Source organism: Musca autumnalis, unplaced genomic scaffold, assembly GCF_047663935.1.
Source record: "Musca autumnalis isolate F117 unplaced genomic scaffold, ASM4766393v1 scaffold_3, whole genome shotgun sequence".
Taxonomy (NCBI): Eukaryota; Metazoa; Arthropoda; class Insecta; order Diptera; family Muscidae; genus Musca; species Musca autumnalis.
Genome location: NW_027411866.1, coordinates 57,257,070 through 57,279,952, shown reverse-complemented (window position 1 = coordinate 57,279,952; position 22,883 = coordinate 57,257,070). Strand labels below are relative to the sequence as shown.

At 34.0% G+C, this 22,883-nt stretch overlaps 1 protein-coding gene across 2 annotated transcripts in view; it reads right to left on the bottom strand.

Annotated features, from left to right (window-relative positions):
* Positions 1-8,228: 8,228 nt before the first annotated feature.
* IntS2 (integrator complex subunit 2) overlaps positions 8,229-22,883 on the bottom strand; it is a 186,632-nt gene continuing 171,977 nt past the window's right edge. Inside the window, exons 1-4 of one of the 2 annotated variants that reach the window (XM_073978853.1) lie at positions 11,894-12,014; positions 11,021-11,834; positions 10,693-10,952; positions 8,229-10,624 (exon numbers count right to left, since the gene is read on the bottom strand). In XM_073978853.1, the coding sequence (XP_073834954.1) occupies positions 8,308-10,624; positions 10,693-10,952; positions 11,021-11,821 (3,378 nt within the window). In that variant the 5' untranslated portion in view covers positions 11,822-11,834; positions 11,894-12,014 and the 3' untranslated portion in view covers positions 8,229-8,307. Of the gene's footprint in view, positions 10,625-10,692; positions 10,953-11,020; positions 11,835-11,893; positions 12,015-22,883 lie in introns of those variants that run through there. The other variant, XM_073978852.1, reaches the window with a different exon arrangement.

The following is a 22,883-nucleotide window of genomic DNA, read 5'->3' as shown; positions in this document are numbered from 1 at the left end:
CTTGCTAACTGTAAATAATTGTACTGTTAGGTGTCATTTACGCAGCCTAGAGCACAAGGAAAAACATTTTACTGTTTTTTAATGCGTTTTTGTCACACTTAAACCACTATTACTTAGCCATTTGTTAACCGATTTTAAAAATCTATTGCTTGTTCGAAAGGCATTATTCTTCCCTTTATAATAAAAAACAGTATGTGCATATCGGTTGTGGGAAAAAGAAGTAATGTCCGTTTAAAGTTGAAAATCCAAGAAAGTCCATTTTTCACTACATTTACCGTTATAAAATGAAAAACCGAAGTGACCCAAAGAAACCAAAGGTATTTTCGTCTTCTATGGACTCCCACAAAACCGAATTTATGCATTAGAACCCCGGCAAATTTTCACTGTAGCACAGTGTTATTATACGTTCATCCAAACTAGAGGAAAACGCAAGGTAAGAAAAAAACATTTAATAAATTCAAGAGATATTTTTTAAAATAGATATTTCCCAAAAAGTGTAACCTACAAAAAACAGTGGATCCTGTGTATGTCTTATTGTGGATAAGTGGATTAAGCAATGTACCTAGTACATCATATTGATGGTTGGTTGTAGGCCTACAGGGGAGCCGCCAACGAAAATAATGGCAACGCACAAAGGTAGTACCTCATGGGTTGTGTGGAAATCTACCACTACTTTCACTAACAAAAATCAAATGCCTGCCGGAAAGTCTGTATACCAAAAAGTTATTTTGGCAGGTCTCTCTCGTTAATTTTTAAAATTAATTAGAAATAGAAATGAAAATATACTGAAAACACCAAAATTGTATGAAAAAATAGGAAACATGTGTGAAAATAATATAATTTAATATTGAATAGATATCTGTAAGAAGGACAAATATTTTTTCAGTTCATATCAATTAATTTTAGTCGTCTTTCGGCTGAAACTTTCTTTAAAATTATAATAATAATAATTGTTCCACAAACAGCCCATAAGGGACAAGGGAGACTTCTCTCATATCAATGAGTGCACCCCGATTCATATTAGCTCAATAATATGGGACCTACAGTTTATCGCCGAGTCCGAACGGCGTGTCTAAGACACCACTTTTGTAGAGAAGTTTTACATGGCTGAAATACTCAGGAAATGTCGCCAACATTACTGAGGGGTATTTTTTCACCGTTGAAAAGTGTTTTGATGTTGCCTGGCCGGGGAATCGAACCCATGACCTTATGTGTGCTAGGCGGGTGTGCATACCATTGCACCACGGTGGCACTTTAAAAATAGTAAACAAAAACTATGAAAATATAAATCATGTTGCTATTGTTACGGAATTAGATTTAACTAATCTCCGTGTAGACGTTGTTTTATTCCCCGATACGATTTGTACAAAATAAAACAGGGTTCGTTTTAGATTACGTTTCTACAATGCTTCATTTAATTTATTACACTTATTCGGAACTGACTGTTATAGCAAAGTACACGCGATAAAATTCATAACTGATCACTGTTTGCCCGTTAACTGTAGTGGGATTCTCTAACGCACCTTTCGGTGCGTCTTTTTTGTTTTTGATCTGAAAAATATATTTTTCCAATTTTATATATACTTAAGGCCACTATATGAATAATCAAAACTAATTTTTTAACATTTTGTTTGGAAAAGTGATCTTTTGGACACTATTCCATATGGTATAGAATGTATTTATAGGAAAAAATAAACAAAACTAAAATATTCAAGTTTTTAATTCATTTTTATCTTATAGAAGACCACGAGTCCTTATAGAAGAGGAAGAGGTCTTCGTATAGAAGAGCAGGACATCTCATAGAAGAGCAGAATCTCCTATAATAGAAGGAGAGAAAAAGGTCGTCCCATAGAAAGCCAGGATGTCTTCTCATAGAAGGGCGAGATGTCTTCTCATAGAAGAGCAAGACGTTTTCATATAGAAGGACAGGAGGTCTTCTTATAGAAGGGCAAGAGTTCTTCTTATAGAAGATCAGGACGTTTTCCTATAGAAGGGCAGGAGGTCTTCTTATAGAAGAGCAGCACGTTTGCATATAAAAGGCCAGGAGGTCTTCTTATAGAATAGAAAGAGGTCTTCTTATACAAGAGCAGGACGTCTTCTCATAGAAGAGCAGAAGGTTCTCTCATAGAAGGGCAGGATGTCTTCTCCTTGAAGAGCAAAAGGTCGTCTCATAGAAGGCCAGGATGTCTTCTCATAGAAAGGCAAGATGTCTTCTCATAGAAGAGCAGGAGGTCGTCTCATATAAGATCAGGACGTCTTCTCATAGAAGAGCAGCACGTTTGCATATAAAAGGCCAGGAGGTCTTCTTATAGAAGACCAGGAGGTTTTCTTATACAAGAGGTCTTCTCATAGAAGAGCAGAACGTCTTCTCATAGAAGAGCAGCACGTTTGCATATAAAAGGCCAGAAGGTCTTCTTATAGAAGAGCAGAAGGTCCTCTCATAGAAGGATAGGATGTCTTCTCCTTGAAGAGCAAAAGAACCTCTCATACGAGGGCATGATGTCTTCTCATATAAGGGCAATACGTCTTCTCATAGAAGAGCAGGACGTCTTCTCATAGAAGAGCCGGACGTATTTTCATAGGAGGGCAGGATGTCTTCTTATAGAAAAGCAGGAAGTATTCTTATAGAATAGCAGGAGGTCGTCTCATAGAAGAGCAGGAGGTCGTCTCATAGAAGAGCAGGAGGTTTTTTTTATACAGAGCAGGAGGTCTTCTTATACAAGAGCAGGACGTCTTCTTATAGAAGAGCAGAAGGTCCTCCCATAGAAGGGCAGGATGTCTTCTCCTTGAAGAGCACAAGAACATCTCATACAAATTCATGATGTCTTCTCATAGAAGGGCAAGATGTCTTCTCATAAAAGGACGTACTTTCGTAGGAGGGCAGGATGTCTTTTTATAGAAGAGCAGGACGTCTTCTCATAGAAGAGCAGAGGGTCCTCTCATAGAAGGGCAGGTGGCCTTCTCATAGAAGAGCTGGGGGAGTTTTTACAGAAAAGCAGGATCTCATCTCATAGAAGAGCAGGAGACCTTCTTATAAAATAACAGATGATCTTCTCATAGAATAGCAGGGGCCCTTCTTACAGAAAAGCATAAGGTCTTCTCATTGAAGACCAGGAGGTCTACTTATAGAAGACATGAAGGTTTTTTTATTGAAGATCTGGAGGTCTACTTTTAGAAGATTTGAGGGTCTTCACATAGAAGGTCTTCTTATAGAATATCTGGAGGTCTTCTTTTAGAACATTGAGAGCTTCTTCTTATAGAAGACCTAAAGAAAGACCTACGAGAAATTACGCATTTAGTGGAATGATATGGAAACATTCAAATTGAAAATCTATCTAGTTTTCATTCATGTTTTCCAAAATATGCAATCAAATGTGAAAAAATATAAGGTTTTTAAATTCCAATAATTTATAGCCCGTTTCCACGGTACGTCGTTCGTTCTCTATTCCTTGTTCGACCCATAACTACGAATAAATTACGTATTTCCCCACACAAAATTCTATGAACGAACGACGATTTTTCTACGTTGTTCGATTAGAAATACTCTCTGAACGACGAATAAGTATGTCCCATCCCTAACAAATGAGAGAATTTATCAAAAAAATTAATTATGACATGTCTAAATTCAATATTGAAAAATTTGTTGAAAACACAAAAATTTTTAGAAAAAAGGAAAAAGATGAATGAAAATTAATGAACTAAGCATTTTATATAGATGCAGAAGAAAGATGGTTGTGTTTCCTTCTTATTCCACGCACATTTCTTGTCCATTAGTTCAAAATCGCGTAAAAAATCAAAAACAAAAAGGAAACAAATAACTGTAAGTCTGTATACACAAACATTGTTTTGACATGTCTCTCTCTCTTTAATTTTGAAAATAGAAACATATAAAAATGTATTGAAAATACACCATTATTCAGAATTTTTGGAAAAAATTAATGAAATGTGTGTAGTTAAATATAGAAAATACATTTGAAGGAAAGTCTATTGCTTTTCCTATTCATTTAATGTATGTTTTATGTTTTTTCGGTTCAAATTTTCGTGAAAACAAGGAAACAAAAATGAAGGAAATTTTGTTTATGTTTCGTTAATTACGAATGGTGTCGTGGAAACGGGTTAATTCGTGTACGTCGTTCGACAGGCGAACAACGTAATTGAAACGCTCGTGTGAACATGACATTATAGACATTTCCTTATTTTGTTTACATTTATCTTTTACACTAACGTTACAAACAAAAACAAATTCCTATGTGGTTGTTGTTGAGTTGTATTTGTTGTAGTACATACTTCCCACTAAACAATTTTTGCCGAAATCGTAACGAATTCGGACGAAATCTCTGCACAAGTTTCCATTTCTGATGCCGTCTTCGCATGCCAAACATGTCCGTTTTTGTGTGAAGCGGTTCGCAGAATTCGGAACAATTTGTCGAGGGAAATTCGAAAAGAGCATTCGAGTTTCCACAAAAATTAGTTTCGAATTCTGAAGAAATTTCGTAAAAAATCTGAAGCAAATTGTGATTTTCGTAACAATCTCGGACAAAACTCTGAAGAAGTATTCGAAAATGTGCAGAAAATGGAATACATTTCGGAGATGTGTTTCGAGATTCTGGAAAGTTCCGGAACTTATTCTAAAAAATTTGCTATGTTCTATCTGAAAGTCGGAAACTATTCTGATGTTTCATTAGATGTTCCAAATATATTCGCCCAAAATTCTTAATCTTTATTCGGATTTGATTCGAATTTCTTGCAATTTAAATAAGAACTTCTTTATTTAAGCTATATACCTATGTTCATAATTACAATGTGGATTTATTATATTATTCAAATTGGAAAAATTGCAAAATTATAGTCGCAGTCCTTCCCGATAAAGTTTTCGAATGCTTTAATTTGATTTTTCTAAAATATAATTATGGACGAATGGATAATTCGTTTCAAGTTAGAGTTTCTCGTCACTTCAATTCCCTTCCCAATAATCTAAAAATGTTGAATTTCTCTATTTCTACTTTTCGAAAGCGCTTTCTTCTATACATTAGATCAACATACGAGAATATCTCACATATCCTGTTGTATTAATGTGTTATATTAAATAAACAGGCAAAACAATTACATATTTATAACTTTAAATTGTAGTTTTAGCTTTATGCATTTAGCTTATAAATAACTTGTATTTATATATGAATTTGTATACACTATTTATATTACTATATTTTGGAGTAGGAACTCTTCTTATGAATATTGTAAAACTAATTGGCCTTCAGGCTTACTTTACAAAATGTTTCAATAAATAAATAAATAATTAAAAATATTGATTATTCAATTATGTGTTTGCAAACTTACAATTTTATTTTGCGATTTAAATCACAAAGTAACTTGTTCCGGTACGTCTTTGTCAATTAACAGCTGCTAAATAACTAAAAAAAAAACAAATCACAGCATGTAAACAAAACAAAAACTCTACCTTGTCTTTGTAGTTCTTAAAATAATCTCACTGGGAATTTACTAGCGAGAAAGAGAAACGAATCAAAATTTCCCATCAGAGAATGTGCAGAATATTAGCAGATTTTCGAAAACAAGCACAAGAAAATGTGCAGAGATTCCTTAAAAAAATGGCTGATAATAGGTTCAACTTCTGAAGGAAATTTTGAGAAATCGGAATATTTTCTGATCATACATTGGAAAAACTCTTAAAAAATCTAAGTCCCAATTTACATTAGGCGAGTTTACTTGCGGCAATTGTCAGTTTGTGGGTGAGAGAGGGCGTTGAGAGGGAAAGAGTTACCATATACAAGTAAACTCCGCAAGTAAACTCGCCTAATAGCTCTGTTCCTTTACGTGCAAGAATCTTCAAGTTTTACAACTTTTTACTCGAAAAGCGTTCCTTTACTTCAGACACCATAAAATTCATATGGAAGCAGATTACAACTTTTGCTACTTTTGCCGGTTTTACTACTTTCAAAAGTAAAGGAACAGACCAAATGTAAATTGGGACTACCATCAGAGCGCTCGGCAACAATTGTTTAGTGGGTTAACCCCCCGTTTACACATGCAAGTGACAGTTCGAAAAATACCAATACACTCACACATATTCACTGCTTTGAAAGTATACTTTCAAATTGAAGTTATAACCACTGGGTAAAAAAATTGTCTACCAAAATTTTCCGAAAATGTTACCAAAAAGTTACCAACAAATTTAATTTGCCATTTCGCTTGATACACATCGAAATATGCATCGAAAACGCTGTAAAATGCATATATTCTAGATCAAGGCATATTTATATAAGGTAAATGCATGAATTACAACAACTAACAAATTTACAAAAACAACATTGTCGTTATTGAAAATTTAATGTCAAAAAAAAAAAAATATTGAATAATGGGGTCGATCTAAATATTTTCTAAGGAAAAACATAAATACATTTTAAAAATCCTCTAAAATAGAACAAATTTGAATCAAAATGCAAATATAAAGCATACAGAACTGTCGCAGGTCATTGTTATTACCCGTTTACGATGAAAATAAGTATTTTATGGTAGCAAATTTCATGAGGAGACCCTATTACATTTTGAAAACCAAATTTACAAAAAAAAGTACAAATGCAGCTAGTGGTCACTACTACCTTATATAAATTTGCCTTGTTCTAGATTAGCATGAAATTTTGAAATCCAAATAGATATTTATTATTATCGCGTATAGGGTTGTATGGATCCATTATATATATTTTTTTAAATGCCACGGCAACAAAAAATTGTAAATCGAATATTTTTGACTGTAACCTCCATAGAACGTACCTCCCGTCTTTCGACATTTTAAGGTAATAGCCACAGTATCTATACGAATTGGCCGAAATTTAGTATTTGGTCTCTGTTAGGTATACAAACAAAACATTTTTAGATCCAGAATTTCAGAAAATGCATGTATCTCCGGGAAATATTCGTCGTAGACCCGCTGTAGTATACCAAAATTCATATCACGACGAGATAAAGCGAGGTTTTAGTCACATTATCCAACTGAAGTTGCTCAAATTTGGTAGTTACTATGTATAAAACATTTCTTTCGAAAATCGTTTGATATTGCACCCTTTGATATTACAGACTTTCGGTACTTATTTTGAAGGATTTTACCAATTATCGAACCGACATGGCTTACATTTTGGTAGTTTCTCTTCGTTAGGGGTATAAAATATTCCTATAGGGAATTGTATAATTTCACTATTTTAGCTATTTTTAAAGTTTTAGCCGGATGTTAGGAAATATCTTGAAAAAAAAAAAACAGATAGAATAGGTGCATAACCGATGTGAAAAAGACCCTTACTATGAATTTGCATATCTCGCCGTTGACCAATTTGACGTACATTTAAATGCGGAAAATAATAAAAGAAACGCAAATATATGGTCTGTTCCAGAACCTGCAAGAAGCTACTCACATTTTTCTCTTTATGTTATCGAAAAACATAGTAAACATTAGTAGATTATTGCAGTTCTGGAACAGACCAATATTTGGTCCGTACAGACAATTGCCGCAAGTAAACTCGCCTAACCCCCCGTTTACACATGCAAGTGACAGTTCGAAAAATACCAATACACTCATACATATTCACTGCCACAGCAACTATCAACCTCACTGCCGACAAAATTTCCTTGTCAGTAATCAATGTAAGTGCTTTGAAAGTAACTTCAATTTTTTTTCCGAACGTTTACACATGCAAGTGTCAGTTCGAAAAAATTGAAGCTTCGACTATAATATGTAAACACAACTGCCTGCAAGTTAATTGCATGTGTAATCATTGGGTTACCAGGTTTGTTCTACCATGTTTAGACACGTTGATTTTGACATTTCTGATTGAGTTTTTGAACGAATTTGTATAGAAATGCAACTTATGTTGTAATAGGAATGCTGGGTTATTTGACATTTTCTCACCTTGTGAAAACTGATTTAAGTCCTATTTGTCCAGATTTCTGCGGAATATCTGGAGAGTCTCAATAACGTAATAAACGTAAAAAACGTCGTTAAAAGACAAAAAACTTAATTTAGAACGCTTTTTGATGATTTTCCACATTTTTTCCATATTTAAATGACAATTTTCGTCAAAAAAACACTTGCATATTTAGCATATGTTTTTTTGTATATTTTGCATATATTTTGTATATTTTTGCATATTTTTAATATTGAATTGGCCTAGATCCAAAATTTGAGTCCAATCGGATAATAAATAAAAAACATGGTAAAATCCGATGTCTAGTCATTATGTATATTTTACAAATAAAAAAATAAGATCTTACAGATCCACTATTATATAAAGGAAAACGTCAATACAATTCTATTTTATTAATTATCTTTGAAATGAGTGTTTCAAAAGCTTCTTCTATCAGTGCTATATACCGTGGAGCTTCCTTGAAACATTTATGTCTCGAATTTGCGGTTAATTGCATTTGTGTTGAATTAATACCCAGTGTACTCTGTGCGTAGAGGCTGCGCCCCGAAAGCATTAGAATGTTTACACAATCGTCCGTTAAAATTGGAAATGCTTCGGCAAACCGTATTATGGATGGCAGAATATTGCGCAGATATTTACATTTGGCTTCAGTGGACAAAAGAGAAAGCGCAGATTGGATGGTGTTAACACAGAACTTTGAGACACTTAAACTCTTCGGTATGGCATATTTCAATACCAAATGTGATGTCAGATCAATGGTAAATATTTGTTTGTCCATCTCTGGCATGCTAAGGAATTCGTGCAAGAAATCCAAACAGATATGCATTGATGGGACACCCTTTACCATCATCGGTATTACTTCGCGAGGATATGTTTGAAAATGGACAAGCTTGGCGAGTGACGGTTCCGATATGAATGACTGATGTATAAAGGAGCAAATTATGCCCTGAGTTTCACGTAGTTCGAGAGATGCAACTCGGTCCGTGCTATTGGCATGCATGTCGGCCAAAACTTCTAATAAAATGTGAACAGCTGCACTCTCTTGTGAAGCAATGAGAGCCGTTTTCAACTCTTCTCTGTCAGTATCGACCTGCACCTGTCCATTTTTGTCGATAATTTGCCTAGATTGCATTTGTATATTGAGATGGGCCTTTGAAGCTGCCAAACTGCCTTGCAGAATACGCAACAATATGATTAAAGTATGTGGGCATTGAAATACTTCACGACCGCAACGTAGAACCTGTAGAGGATCCAGTATGCTTTCCATGACAAGAGAACAGCGTTGTACGTAATCTTCAGATGCCATAATCGAGGCTAGGGATTTACGCCAAAAGCTAATGGGCAAGACTCCGTTCAAGCGCAACCAAATGTCGAGATATAAATTCTTAATAAAACGTGGCACCTGTCGCCTAAATACTTTTGGCAAATTTCGTACAATTACATCGGCGTTTTGAGCCAATTCTTCCGCAGGTAATTTTAATAAGGCCCTTAAAATAGGTATGGCTTTGCCAGGCTCTGTATCAAGTTTGTCAAAATTGATCGTTTTTAGTGACTGTTGAAGCCTTACACTCGAACTGGATGAAGAACGCACAATACGCTGACTGTTGGAATGACTACAATGCTCCTCCAGCCAATCATCAACCATACTTAGATGGGGATAATTTGATACGATGAGTCTTAGAAGTGGGTGGAAAATTCCAATGTAATCGTTGTGATACTGCTGCGCCTTTTGCAGTAAGTATTTCATCGGTAGTTCCGAAAGAAAGCTGTTTGTGTACTCCTTAAGTTTACGCCCACTTAAGGCAGCGTTAGATAAGTTAGTTATTCGTGTTTCTTCATACAGTACTAAATAGTAGAGCATCAAAAGCTGTGCCGTTAGTGGACACTGAACTTGATATTTCGATAAATCCTCGCTATCAGTGGATGTGACGTTAGATGACAGCATTCCAGATCGAGGAACAGAAATTATTTCGCCAATCATATTTGAGCCGTGACCACTGGATCGGAAAATATGCAAGATTTCGTTTTCCGAAAAAGACTTGTGCATATGATCAACATTAACCTTTCCCTGGGGATTGGGAACTATTAATGTGTTAACATATACCTCTATAAGCGCTGGCATGACCGGGTGCAAAGGACGTACTGAGTTGCATATTTGTTTATAAATCCACGACTTAATGGGAACTTTGTGCTTTAAAAAGGCTCGCGACTTGAGTAATTGATGTATACAGTGCACTGGAAGGTAGCCTGGAATGCTAGCATTCAATTTGGGAGTGACGGGCACCCTAACCGCATGCGAAGCCACTACCTGTTCGGTAAACAGATCTTGGGTAAAAACCTGCTTAATTCGGTTGGTACTATTTGGTCGTATTGGTATTTTCATGGCCAATGTAGAACACACTAGTTCCCCAATAGCTGATATCTGATTGCTATGGAAATGAATAGCGAGTAAGAGCAACATTTCGCCTAATGAAGTACTAGCATCAGAACGTCTACCAAAGAATACATCTTCTTTTATAAGCCATTGTAACCATTCAATAGCCTTATTTTCAAGAGCTGTTGTTGACACGAGAGAAGGACATGCAATCAAAATACACAAAGCCAGTGAAACAAAACGCATGCCGGAAGGTGTTGGGAATGGCCGACTTGTGACTAACTGGGCAAGTGAATTGATTTCATCATCATTAAATCTGAAATTACATAAAATAGGTAAGTGTTAGCATTCGCCCTAAACAGAAATAGAGGGATAGAAACTTACTTTAAACCAGCTATTCCTCGCAGGGCACAATATAGGCGCATAATAACTGCCCCTTGAACTGTGTAGTCTTCCCCATTGCAAACTGCACCTTCTGTGCTGCGATTGGCCATCTGTATGATAACCACTAATTGTTGCAAGAGTTCTGCTCGCACCATTACCAAGGCATCGGCTTTACGTTTCTGACTAGCATGTATGTATTCAGCAAACCATGTCCTTACATTTTGATCATTTCCCAATAGCATTCCGGTCAAAAAAGAAATCTAAAATCAAAGGGCGATTAGAAAGTAAAAACAGCATTTGTCTATTACAGGCACAACCCGATACCTACCAGATCCTGCGGATATTTCAGACATAATTTTAGCATAAATGAGGGAACTTTCATTATTTCAACACATATGGCTCTTGTCGACAAAGCCTGTGTGGGATTTATTTCACTCAGTGCCATTAGTAGCGCCAACTTCTGCTTACCCTCACTAGACTCCTCGTCGCAATTGACAATTACATGTGTTACAACGTCCCGATAACAGTCAGGGAAATTTGCCACCAATGCACAAATTATGCGGTGGCCGTTTGGAACTTGTACCAGCGTATCGGTTAATTCCAGTATATTCAACAATGATGGCAATTCTGCCAGAGCAATGCACAGGATATCAACAACTTCTTCTAAGTAAATTCCATCATCCAATATTTCTGAATGCACAATGGACTTCTGTTCCGACAATTGCCACTGAACGTTGAAAATCTCTGACAATACCACTCTTACTTTTCGTGTCACATCAGCTCTCTCAAAGCCAAGTGCTATTCCGGTTTGAAGACCGAATTCTTGTTGTCCATCGTAATACATAGATTTTTGGCGGGCCTGGAGTTCCTTCTTCAGTTCTTGCTCCAATTCATGGTAGTTAACTTGTAAATACGAAACAATGCTGTTCACCACTTCAATGCCAATGAGAACCGCTAAAATTTGTTTACGTGATTCCATGGACGACTTGGTGTTGTCTAGAGGAGAAAGCAGGCTCATACGAACAAGAGCCGGCAAAACTGGTCTTATTTCATTTTGAGGATATGTACTTAAAGCAGTAATGTCAAGATTTTGCATTGCAGCAAAAACTCTAGCTGTCACATCCTGCATCCCGTTGTCTTTGCTGCAATTTAAAGAAATAAAAGAAATAAACAAAATGTAATATGATGATGGATACGCAACTGGACTTTCGATTAGCCGATTATTTAGTTTGAAACGTCAAAAAAATCGAAGAAGACTTTAAAAAGTCGACTTTCGATATTCCGACTACCTGCAGTAGACCTGGCAAAAAATCGATGGTACTATCGATAATATCGATTGTTATTTAAAAATTCAATATCGGTAGATAGTTTTGCCTATCGATATTATCGGAATAAAAACTCCTAACCTGAAATCCATTGAAATAAATAGAAATTTCGCTGCTTTTCGGATATGTGTGTGTAAAGTGGGGTACACACGATCAGTTTTGACTGTCAGTTTTGCTCAAATAATCGGTTGCTTGTCAGTGTGGCCGTTCACTTTTGTCAGTCATCAGGCAACCACAAACTATTTTGTGGTTGCTGGACGGTTGGACAGTTATCGATAATTCCGAAAAATCGACAGTCAAAACTGATCGTGTGTACCCCGCCTAAGAAAGTAATACCCAGGTTACACTATTGAAGGTTAACCCACTGGGTTTAATAGATCCAGTGGGTTAATCTTTGCTGGTTACACTTAGCTTTTCGAGGATATAAACGGTCAGCTGATGTTTGTTTACGTATACATACAAAATAACTAATAAAGTCGTGTTTTACACTTTTACAATTTCTCGTATGAGATATCGTCCCCTCTTGGGTCATATTGGTATATTTTACACACAGGGATACATTTTTGTATCATGGTATCAGGCGTACTTTTTGTTAAAAAAGTGTCTAATGTAAAAAAATAAATAATTCTATGATTTTCAAATAACTTTAGATTTATTAACTCCATAAAATCTCATGCGACCAATCGTAGACGTGTAAAACACGACAAACTCTGTTGCAAAAACAGTTGCAACTTTTGGTACTATTTGAGTAGAGTTGGATTTTTTTGCACAAATGCCGAATACAACACTGTATTTTTGGTGGATTTGTGCCGGATTTAAAATAAACCCAGTCGTGAGAGGATATAATTTTTGTATGGCAAATCTGGTCAGATTTGACCAGATTAAGCAATAAATCCTCATAAAGTGGGTTAACCCGGCAAAAAACTGTAGTGTAACCGCACTATAAGTCCGTAGTCACACGCACACATTTTTCGGTAAAATAAAAAGAAAATCATTGACATTTCCGCCAGTTTCGTATCCAAATTAAGGGCGATGACAACTTAACGATAATATCGATAGCAATCGATATTTTAAAACATTATATCGAAAATATCTACATTAGATATTTTCGATTAAGGGCCATTATTACATGTGTTCTTTTACTATCTGATGGATTTGAAAATGCAAAATAAACTTATTTGGAGGCATTAAAAATATAATTTTAACGTTGAAAGTTAATGAAAAGAAGCTCCTCCTTGAAATTCCATCATCACTTTCAACTTTAAGTTAACCGGAACGGTATAAATCTGTTCGGTAAATCCAAACTATAACAAAAGAAGACTTATAATAATGGGGGTAAATGTTTTAAAATATCGATTGGTATCGATATTATCGTTAAGTTGTCATCACCATTGATTTGGAGATGAAAATGGAGGAAATGTCAATGATTTTCTTGAAATTTTGTGTATATTGTTTTGACGTTTTAGGAACAGTCGAAAGAAAAAAATTTAAATTGACAGGAAGCTTTAGCTAACCTTTATTATTAAACCATGTACCATTGTAAATGCATTTTATTTATTCTGGGTTAAGGGGTGCTTACACTATCTATGAATGTCATATGAAATGTCTCTTCTTTTATCCATTCGACATCCTTTACGTTTGTGAAAGATCACACCACTTTTAGTTTTTGCGTTCACACTAGCATACAATTTCGTATATTTGTTAAAAGCTATAATCGCACTCACATTTTCGTTTTCTTTACCTATTTTTTCATTTTTTGGTAAAATTGTTTTGTTCCAATAATTTATTTCTCAACTGCATACGAAAATACATAGCCGAATAGAGCGCTCCCTAATGGGTACTTTACACGATATGTTATTTTACATATGTGTTGTCACTTTGCGTATACATTTTGTATATAAAAAGTGACAACCCATATGTAAAAAACATATCGTGTAAAATACCCATAAATGAAAAATATACATATGAGTTGCAACATCATTTTGATAGATGAAAATTTTCATGGTGGTCACACTATTGCTCTGTTCCTTTACGTACCTGAGGTTACCATTTCTTACCATTTTTAACCTGTAAAGCGTTCCTTTACTTAAAAAGCACACAATTTATATGAGAGGAATTCACCACTTTTACCATTTTTTGCCACTGTTACCATTTTTAAAAGTAAAGGAACATACCATATCTGTGAGTACACTCGCTGCGACTTTTGATGCATGCATCACCATTTTCGTACTTGTAGGGTTGCATTTTTTCGTAATATTGTAATGTTTGGTTTACATTCGGCGTCGTTTCGTGATTTCGAACGCGTTTCGTGATTTCGTGCGGAATCAAGCAAAATTTATCATGATTTCGCATACAAAAATGAAATCATCTAATTTCGTGATTTCAGCGAAATCAACATCGAAATCGCAGTACACATGACATACAACCCTGCGTTTGCATAAAAAAGTACCAAAAGTTGCAACACTTGTCACGTATCACAATCAACAAGGTAGATGGTCAATTGCTGCAACAAAAAATTTTAGTATCAGAATTTGTAAACAATGTGAAAAAATATTAAATTACTTTGTTACAATTCTACTTTTCATTGTGTTCCCGTACTTTTTTAATGGTAATGTTAGAAAAAAGAGCGAACTGTCAAAAATTGCTTCCCAATACAAATTTCTTAAAAAATACGGGAACGGACAATGACGTAAATTTCAAAAACTCCAGCAGAAGAGTCAAAATCAACGTATTAACTATTGTATTTAGATGCCAATGAAAATGCCGCTAGTTTCTACTAGGCCAAAATTGTATGGCAGAAAACAGGAGAAGAGGGTGTTATTCGGCGCAATTTTTGTTTAAAGAGAAGTGCAAATCTTGTTACATTTTGGAGTACGGGAACGTATTTTTAGTACTAAACGGGAAAACTACTGCAAGTAGTAGTATTTTGCAGGTTCTGAACACAGCTTTTACCTATCAAAATTTATTATTATGATGCCTCAACGATAAAATCATTTTTTTTTTATTTTTTCATTTGTTAGTACTATACACAATTAATACGATATATAGATAATTTTACAATAATTTTCGAAATAAAGTTGTAAAGTTCTATATTGTCGTATATTTTTGATGACTAATTCATTTTACAACAACTTGTTTTAAGAATTCATGTTCGATCAGCTGCGCATATGCATCTACCTTGATTATTGTGATATGCTTGAAATCAAGAAAAAAAATAAGTGTAAACACCGGGGTGTATTTCAGGATTTCGTGAAATCCAGTGGATTTTGGAGCGTAAGTGTAAACTTGGCATAAGAAGCGTAATTTTTGTAACAAACATGTACGATTTTACATACATATTATGATTGTTGAATGAATGTAGGTATAAATTGTTAAATCAAAATTATTGAAACAGGTACAAATATTTGTTAATATTTCTCGACAAATGTAAATAACAACCATGTTTTTGAAAATTATTGGAAAAACATTGTTGGGTAAAAATGTATTTTCCAACATTCGGGTTATTCCATTCTACGAGATACAGGTAATGGGTACTTTACACGATATGTTTTTTACATATGAGTTGTCACTTTGCATATACATTTTGTATGGGAGAAGTGACAACTCATATGTAAAAAACATATCGTGTAAAGTACCCATAATAAAACTTTTCTTACTTTTCTTTAGAGTAAGGATAACAATTACTAGACATCGGATTTTTACATATTTTTGAAAATTATAATGCAAATAACTCGTTTATTAAACAATAGAAGCTGGAGCTTTGTACGTGTTATTGATTATTTTCAATAAGACATCGAATTTCTACCAATGAAACGATATAATTCTATACAATAACGTAGTTACAAATGGTTGAAATTTCAAAAATATGCAAAAATCCGATGTCTAACAATTACTTTGTATTGATTTGGGTGTTCACACAATTATGCTTGGTTTACATTTACGAAATCCACTCGATTTCAACTGTCAAATCCATAGGTTAAATGTCAAATGAAAATCAGATGAGATTTCATTTGACGTTTGAGCTATGGAATTGACAGTTGAAATCGAGTGGATTTCGTAAATGTAAACTTAGCATTATAATTATTGACATTTTTTACGAAATGTTGGGCAACAAATTGTACGGCGTCAATATTAATCCAATCGATTCAAAAAATTAAATTCCTTTTTTTGCAATTCGCATTTTGATGTTTTAAAAACACATTTGGAACACAATCAATTCAGTTTCAACTATGAAGGCAATAAAAAACTAACAACATACTTATCAAATAAAAGAGGAAGTTTATTCCTTTTATTTTTTATTACATTTGGTCTGTTCCAGAACCTGCAAGAAGCTACTATTTTTTACTACGATAACAATTTTCCCTATTGCTCTGTTCCAGAACCTGCAAGAAGCTACTATTTTTTACTACGATAACATTTTTTCCTGTATGTTATCGGAAAAAATAGTAAAAATTAGTAGATTCTTGCAGTACTGGAACATACCATTTATGTTATCGGAAAAAAATAGTAAAAATTAGTAGATTCTTGCAGTATTGGAACAGACCAATTATTTTAAATCCATAATGTACATTAAATAATTAGCTCTGTTCCTTTACCTGCCTGAGGTTACCATTTCTTACCATTTTTAATCTGCAAAGCGTTCCTTTACTTTAACAAGCATACAATTTATATGAGACCAGTTCACCACTTTTACCATTTTTTGCCACTGTTACCATTTTTTAAAGTAAAGGAACAGACCAATTGTAACATACTAAATGATATTAATGAATTAAATGATGAGTCATGAAATTTTACATTTCATACATTTCGTACATTTTTATTCCCTCCATCATTACTATTTTTTGCAACACCGCTAAAAAAAATGGTGATGCATGCATCAAAAGTCGCAGCGTGTGTACTCACAGTATTGCTTCGTTCCAGAACTAAAAAGTTTTTACACATTTAACACATTTTGATCATTTTTCCCCAAAATGCGTTCCCGTACACCAAAAAAGTTGCAAAATGTTCACTTCTCTTTTAACAAAAATGGTACTGAATAGCTTTCTCTTAAGCAACTTTTTACACGACAAATTTGAGCGAGAAAAAATGTGCAACATGTTTGCCGGTTTCTGATTGGTTGATTCGCCGACTTTGACATTTGTTCCAGTTTTTCTGACGTTTCTGCCATTTTCCGTTACCGTACATTTTGGAAAAATGTGTCTGTTGTGGAACTCATTTTCGAAGGTTTGCTCTTTTGACACTTTTATCATTAAGGGGTACATTACACTATATGTAAATGTCATATGACACGAAATAAAAACATTCCATATCTACCCACACAGGCAATGTGGAGACGTAATTTTATTACATTTTTGCTGGTGTGGACGCACAAAGTAAATGGCGTAAGGAAAATCCCCAATATTGCACATATTTGCATATAGTGTAAACTACCCCTAAAGATGTACTGGAACGAAGCTTATTGCTCTGTTCCTTTACTTGCCTGAGGTTATCATTTCTTACCATTTTTAACCTGCAAATTTTAAGTGCAAATCTTGTTACATTTTGGAGTACGGGAACGTATTTTTAGTACTAAACGGGAAAACTACTGCAAGTAGTAGTATTTTGCAGGTTCTGAACACAGCTTTTACCTATCAAAATTTATTATTATGATGCCTCAACGATAAAATCATTTTTTTTTATTTTTTCATTTGTTAGTACTATACACAATTAATACGATATATAGATAATTTTACAATAATTTTCGAAATAAAGTTGTAAAGTTCTATATTGTCGTATATTTTTGATGACTAATTCATTTTACAACAGCTTGTTTTAAGAATTCATGTTCGATCAGCTGCGCATATGCATCTACCTTGATTATTGTGATATGCTTGAAATCAAGAAAAAAAATAAGTGTAAACACCGGGGTGTATTTCAGGATTTCGTGAAATCCAGTGGATTTTGGAGCGTAAGTGTAAACTTGGCATAAGAAGCGTAATTTTTGTAACAAACATGTACGATTTTACATACATATTATGATTGTTGAATGAATGTAGGTATAAATTGTTAAATCAAAATTATTGAAACAGGTACAAATATTTGTTAATATTTCTCGACAAATGTAAATAACAACCATGTTTTTGAAAATTATTGGAAAAACATTGTTGGGTAAAAATGTATTTTCCAACATTCGGGTTATTCCATTCTACGAGATACAGGTAATGGGTACTTTACACGATATGTTTTTTACATATGAGTTGTCACTTTGCATATACATTTTGTATGGGAGAAGTGACAACTCATATGTAAAAAACATATCGTGTAAAGTACCCATAATAAAACTTTTCTTACTTTTCTTTAGAGTAAGGATAACAATTACTAGACATCGGATTTTTACATATTTTTGAAAATTATAATGCAAATAACTCGTTTATTAAACAATAGAAGCTGGAGCTTTGTACGTGTTATTGATTATTTTCAATAAGACATCGAATTTCTACCAATGAAACGATATAATTCTATACAATAACGTAGTTACAAATGGTTGAAATTTCAAAAATATGCAAAAATCCGATGTCTAACAATTACTTTGTATTGATTTGGGTGTTCACACAATTATGCTTGGTTTACATTTACGAAATCCACTCGATTTCAACTGTCAAATCCATAGGTTAAATGTCAAATGAAAATCAGATGAGATTTCATTTGACGTTTGAGCTATGGAATTGACAGTTGAAATCGAGTGGATTTCGTAAATGTAAACTTAGCATTATAATTATTGACATTTTTTACGAAATGTTGGGCAACAAATTGTACGGCGTCAATATTAATCCAATCGATTCAAAAAATTAAATTCCTTTTTTTGCAATTCGCATTTTGATGTTTTAAAAACACATTTGGAACACAATCAATTCAGTTTCAACTATGAAGGCAATAAAAAACTAACAACATACTTATCAAATAAAAGAGGAAGTTTATTCCTTTTATTTTTTATTACATTTGGTCTGTTCCAGAACCTGCAAGAAGCTACTATTTTTTACTACGATAACAATTTTCCCTATTGCTCTGTTCCAGAACCTGCAAGAAGCTACTATTTTTTACTACGATAACATTTTTTCCTGTATGTTATCGGAAAAAATAGTAAAAATTAGTAGATTCTTGCAGTACTGGAACATACCATTTATGTTATCGGAAAAAAATAGTAAAAATTAGTAGATTCTTGCAGTATTGGAACAGACCAATTATTTTAAATCCATAATCATGGTACAATAATACAGGTAGCATTATCATGCCAGCTGATGGTAACATAATGTGTCAACTGCATTGAATTGATGTCAAATTTTGACACCTTATGTTACCAACAATTGCCGATGCGGCTACCTGTGTATTTGTACCATGTCCATAATGTACATTAAATAATTAGCTCTGTTCCTTTACCTGCCTGAGGTTACCATTTCTTACCATTTTTAATCTGCAAAGCGTTCCTTTACTTTAACAAGCATACAATTTATATGAGACCAGTTCACCACTTTTACCATTTTTTGCCACTGTTACCATTTTTTAAAGTAAAGGAACAGACCAATTGTAACATACTAAATGATATTAATGAATTAAATGATGAGTCATGAAATTTTACATTTCATACATTTCGTACATTTTTATTCCCTCCATCATTACTATTTTTTGCAACACCGCTAAAAAAAATGGTGATGCATGCATCAAAAGTCGCAGCGTGTGTACTCACAGTATTGCTTCGTTCCAGAACTAAAAAGTTTTTACACATTTAACACATTTTGATCATTTTTCCCCAAAATGCGTTCCCGTACACCAAAAAAGTTGCAAAATGTTCACTTCTCTTTTAACAAAAATGGCACTGAATAGCTTTCTCTTAAGCAACTTTTTACACGACAAATTTGAGCGAGAAAAAATGTGCAACATGTTTGCCGGTTTCTGATTGGTTGATTCGCCGACTTTGATATTTGTTCCAGTTTTTCTGACGTTTCTGCCATTTTCCGTTACCGTACATTTTGGAAAAATGTGTCTGTTGTGGAACTCATTTTCGAAGGTTTGCTCTTTTGACACTTTTATCATTAAGGGGTACATTACACTATATGTAAATGTCATATGACACGAAATAAAAACATTCCATATCTACCCACACAGGCAATGTGGAGACGTAATTTTATTACATTTTTGCTGGTGTGGACGCACAAAGTAAATGGCGTAAGGAAAATCCCCAATATTGCACATATTTGCATATAGTGTAAACTACCCCTAAAGATGTACTGGAACGAAGCTTATTGCTCTGTTCCTTTACTTGCCTGAGGTTATCATTTCTTACCATTTTTAACCTGCAAAGTGTCTCCTTACTTAAAAAAGCATACAATTTATACGAGAGAAATTCGCCACTTTTACCATTTTTAAAAGTAAAGGAACAGACCAAGATTTATTTAACTGGTCACGTAAGTAGCACAAGTACAACTCTGTTTTTGCCAAAAATTCTTCAATATGTCAAAACGTTTGTTTACGTTTTCATACAATTTATTCACAATAACAAAAAATTTGACAGATTGAAACCAATCATCTGGTCATTTTACGTCACCTTATTATTTCATCATGGAACAGACCATATGTGTACAACATTCTCAGGTAGAAAATTTGACATCTCATATGACATTGATAGATAGTGTAAACAACCGTTTTTTTTCTTTTTTTTCGAACGTTCCCACGCCTCACTTTCCCACCCCTGCCGACCGAGGGGGCGACCTCCCTTTTACGTAGGGATCGCGTACACACCATGATCCGCATCATGATGGGGTATGAGAGGGAAATTGAAAACCAGCTACAGAATTTACTTCATCAGCTAGTTAGTTACTTACTAATATATTTTTATATACTATTCATTTAAAAATAAAATTATGTTAGATTTTATAAGGTCAAGGCTCATGCCAAAGTCTACATTACAATACATGGAATTAAAATCTACACACATTTTGTTAATAGGATCTCCCATAGAGTAATTCGTGCGGTGGAAATCTCTAAATAAGGGTTGATAGTTTCTAATTGTTCTACAAGGAACATTTATTCTAATAGATGATATTAAGAAATCCGAGGGAATATTACCCATTAAAATTTTATGCACCATCATAGTGTTTAACATTGTGCGTCTACTTTTTAATGTAGGTAATCGAATTAATTTTAACCTGCTTGTATATGAAGGCAAGACAAAATCGCTATTCCAATGTAAACCTCTCAGTGCAAAAAGCAAAAATTGTTTCTGCACTGATTCAATTTTATCAGAATACATTGCGTATTGAGGGTCCCATACAACAGAACCATATTCTAATATAGGTCTTACAAGTGACGTAAATAGTTGTTTTGTTATATAGGGATCTGAAAATTCTTTGGCCCATCTTTTTATAAATCCTAAAACTCCATGCGCTTTATTAACAATAGAAATTACAATGATTATTAAATTTTAATTTTCGATCCATAAAAAGGCCAAGATCAACGAATGATGCTACAGTTAATAATTGAGAACCGTTAATATTGTATTGCCTTATTAAGGAAGAAGATCTGGAAAAACACATATGTTTACATTTTTTTAAGTTTAAGTCCATACAGTTAATTTTACACCATTGAAAAAGGCTATTTAAATCACTCTGGAGAAGATCAGCTTGCTTTTCCGATTTATGAGTAATGAATAGCTTGACATCATCAGCGTATTCTAGCAATCTAGAATGCATTATTGAGTTTGACAAGTCATTTATAAATAAAAGAAAGAGAACCGGTCCGAGGTGACTTCCTTGCGGAACACCCGATGGCACGTCAATCGATTTTGAGACACATCCATCAAACAAAACTGTTTGTGATCTATTTTGTAAATAAGAAGATATCCATCTTACTAAATTAGTATTAAAGCCCATATAATCTAATTTATACAACAAAAGCCTATGGTTAACCCTATCAAATGCTTTGCTGAAATCTGTATATATTTGCTCTGTTCCAGAACCTGCAAGAAGTTACTATTTTTTACTACGATAACATTTTTTCCTTTATGTTATCGGACAAAATAGTAAAAATTAGTAGATTCTTGCAGTACTGGAACAGACCAATTGTGTCAGTTTGATTATGCCGAACAAATCCTTTTATTACATTCGATGTGAATTCTATAAGGTTTGTTATGGTCGAAAGACCACTACGAAAACCATGCTGATATGGACTTAGCATGGGTTGAATTTTATGGGAAATTACAGAAGTAATTAATTTTTCGAACAATTTAGGAATTGCACTTAATTTTGCAATTCCTCTATAATTGGATACATTAGTCAGACTGCCTGACTTATGTAAAGGTACAATATAAGACTTTTTCCATATTGCGGGGAAATGACCGAATTTAAGGGAATAGTTAAACAATAGAGTTAAAGGGGTTGACAATGCAACTGAACAATGCTTCAGAATTAAACTAGGTATTCCATCGGGACCTGGACTTTTAACGGGTTTTAAACATCGCAGACTTTTGGAAACGTCTTGATATTGTAAGAAAGGCATGTAAATTTCATCAATCTGAGATAATTTATAAGGATATGTATCTCTAATTTGGCAAGATGCACTTGAATAAGTTGTAGCAAAAAATTCTGCAAAGCATTCAGCAATATCTGTGTTTTTAGTAAATTCTTGATTATTGAATTTCAATAAAGAGGGCTTATACGGCGTTTATATTATAGTTTTTTGCAGGGTTAACCTTCTTTATGAGGATTTGTTTGAAGTATATACAATGGAAATGACATTTGAAACCCAGACCCACTGGGTTAACCTTGTTATATATAAACGGCCTATTATACTATGTTTACATTTACGAAATCCACTCGATTTCAACTGTCAATT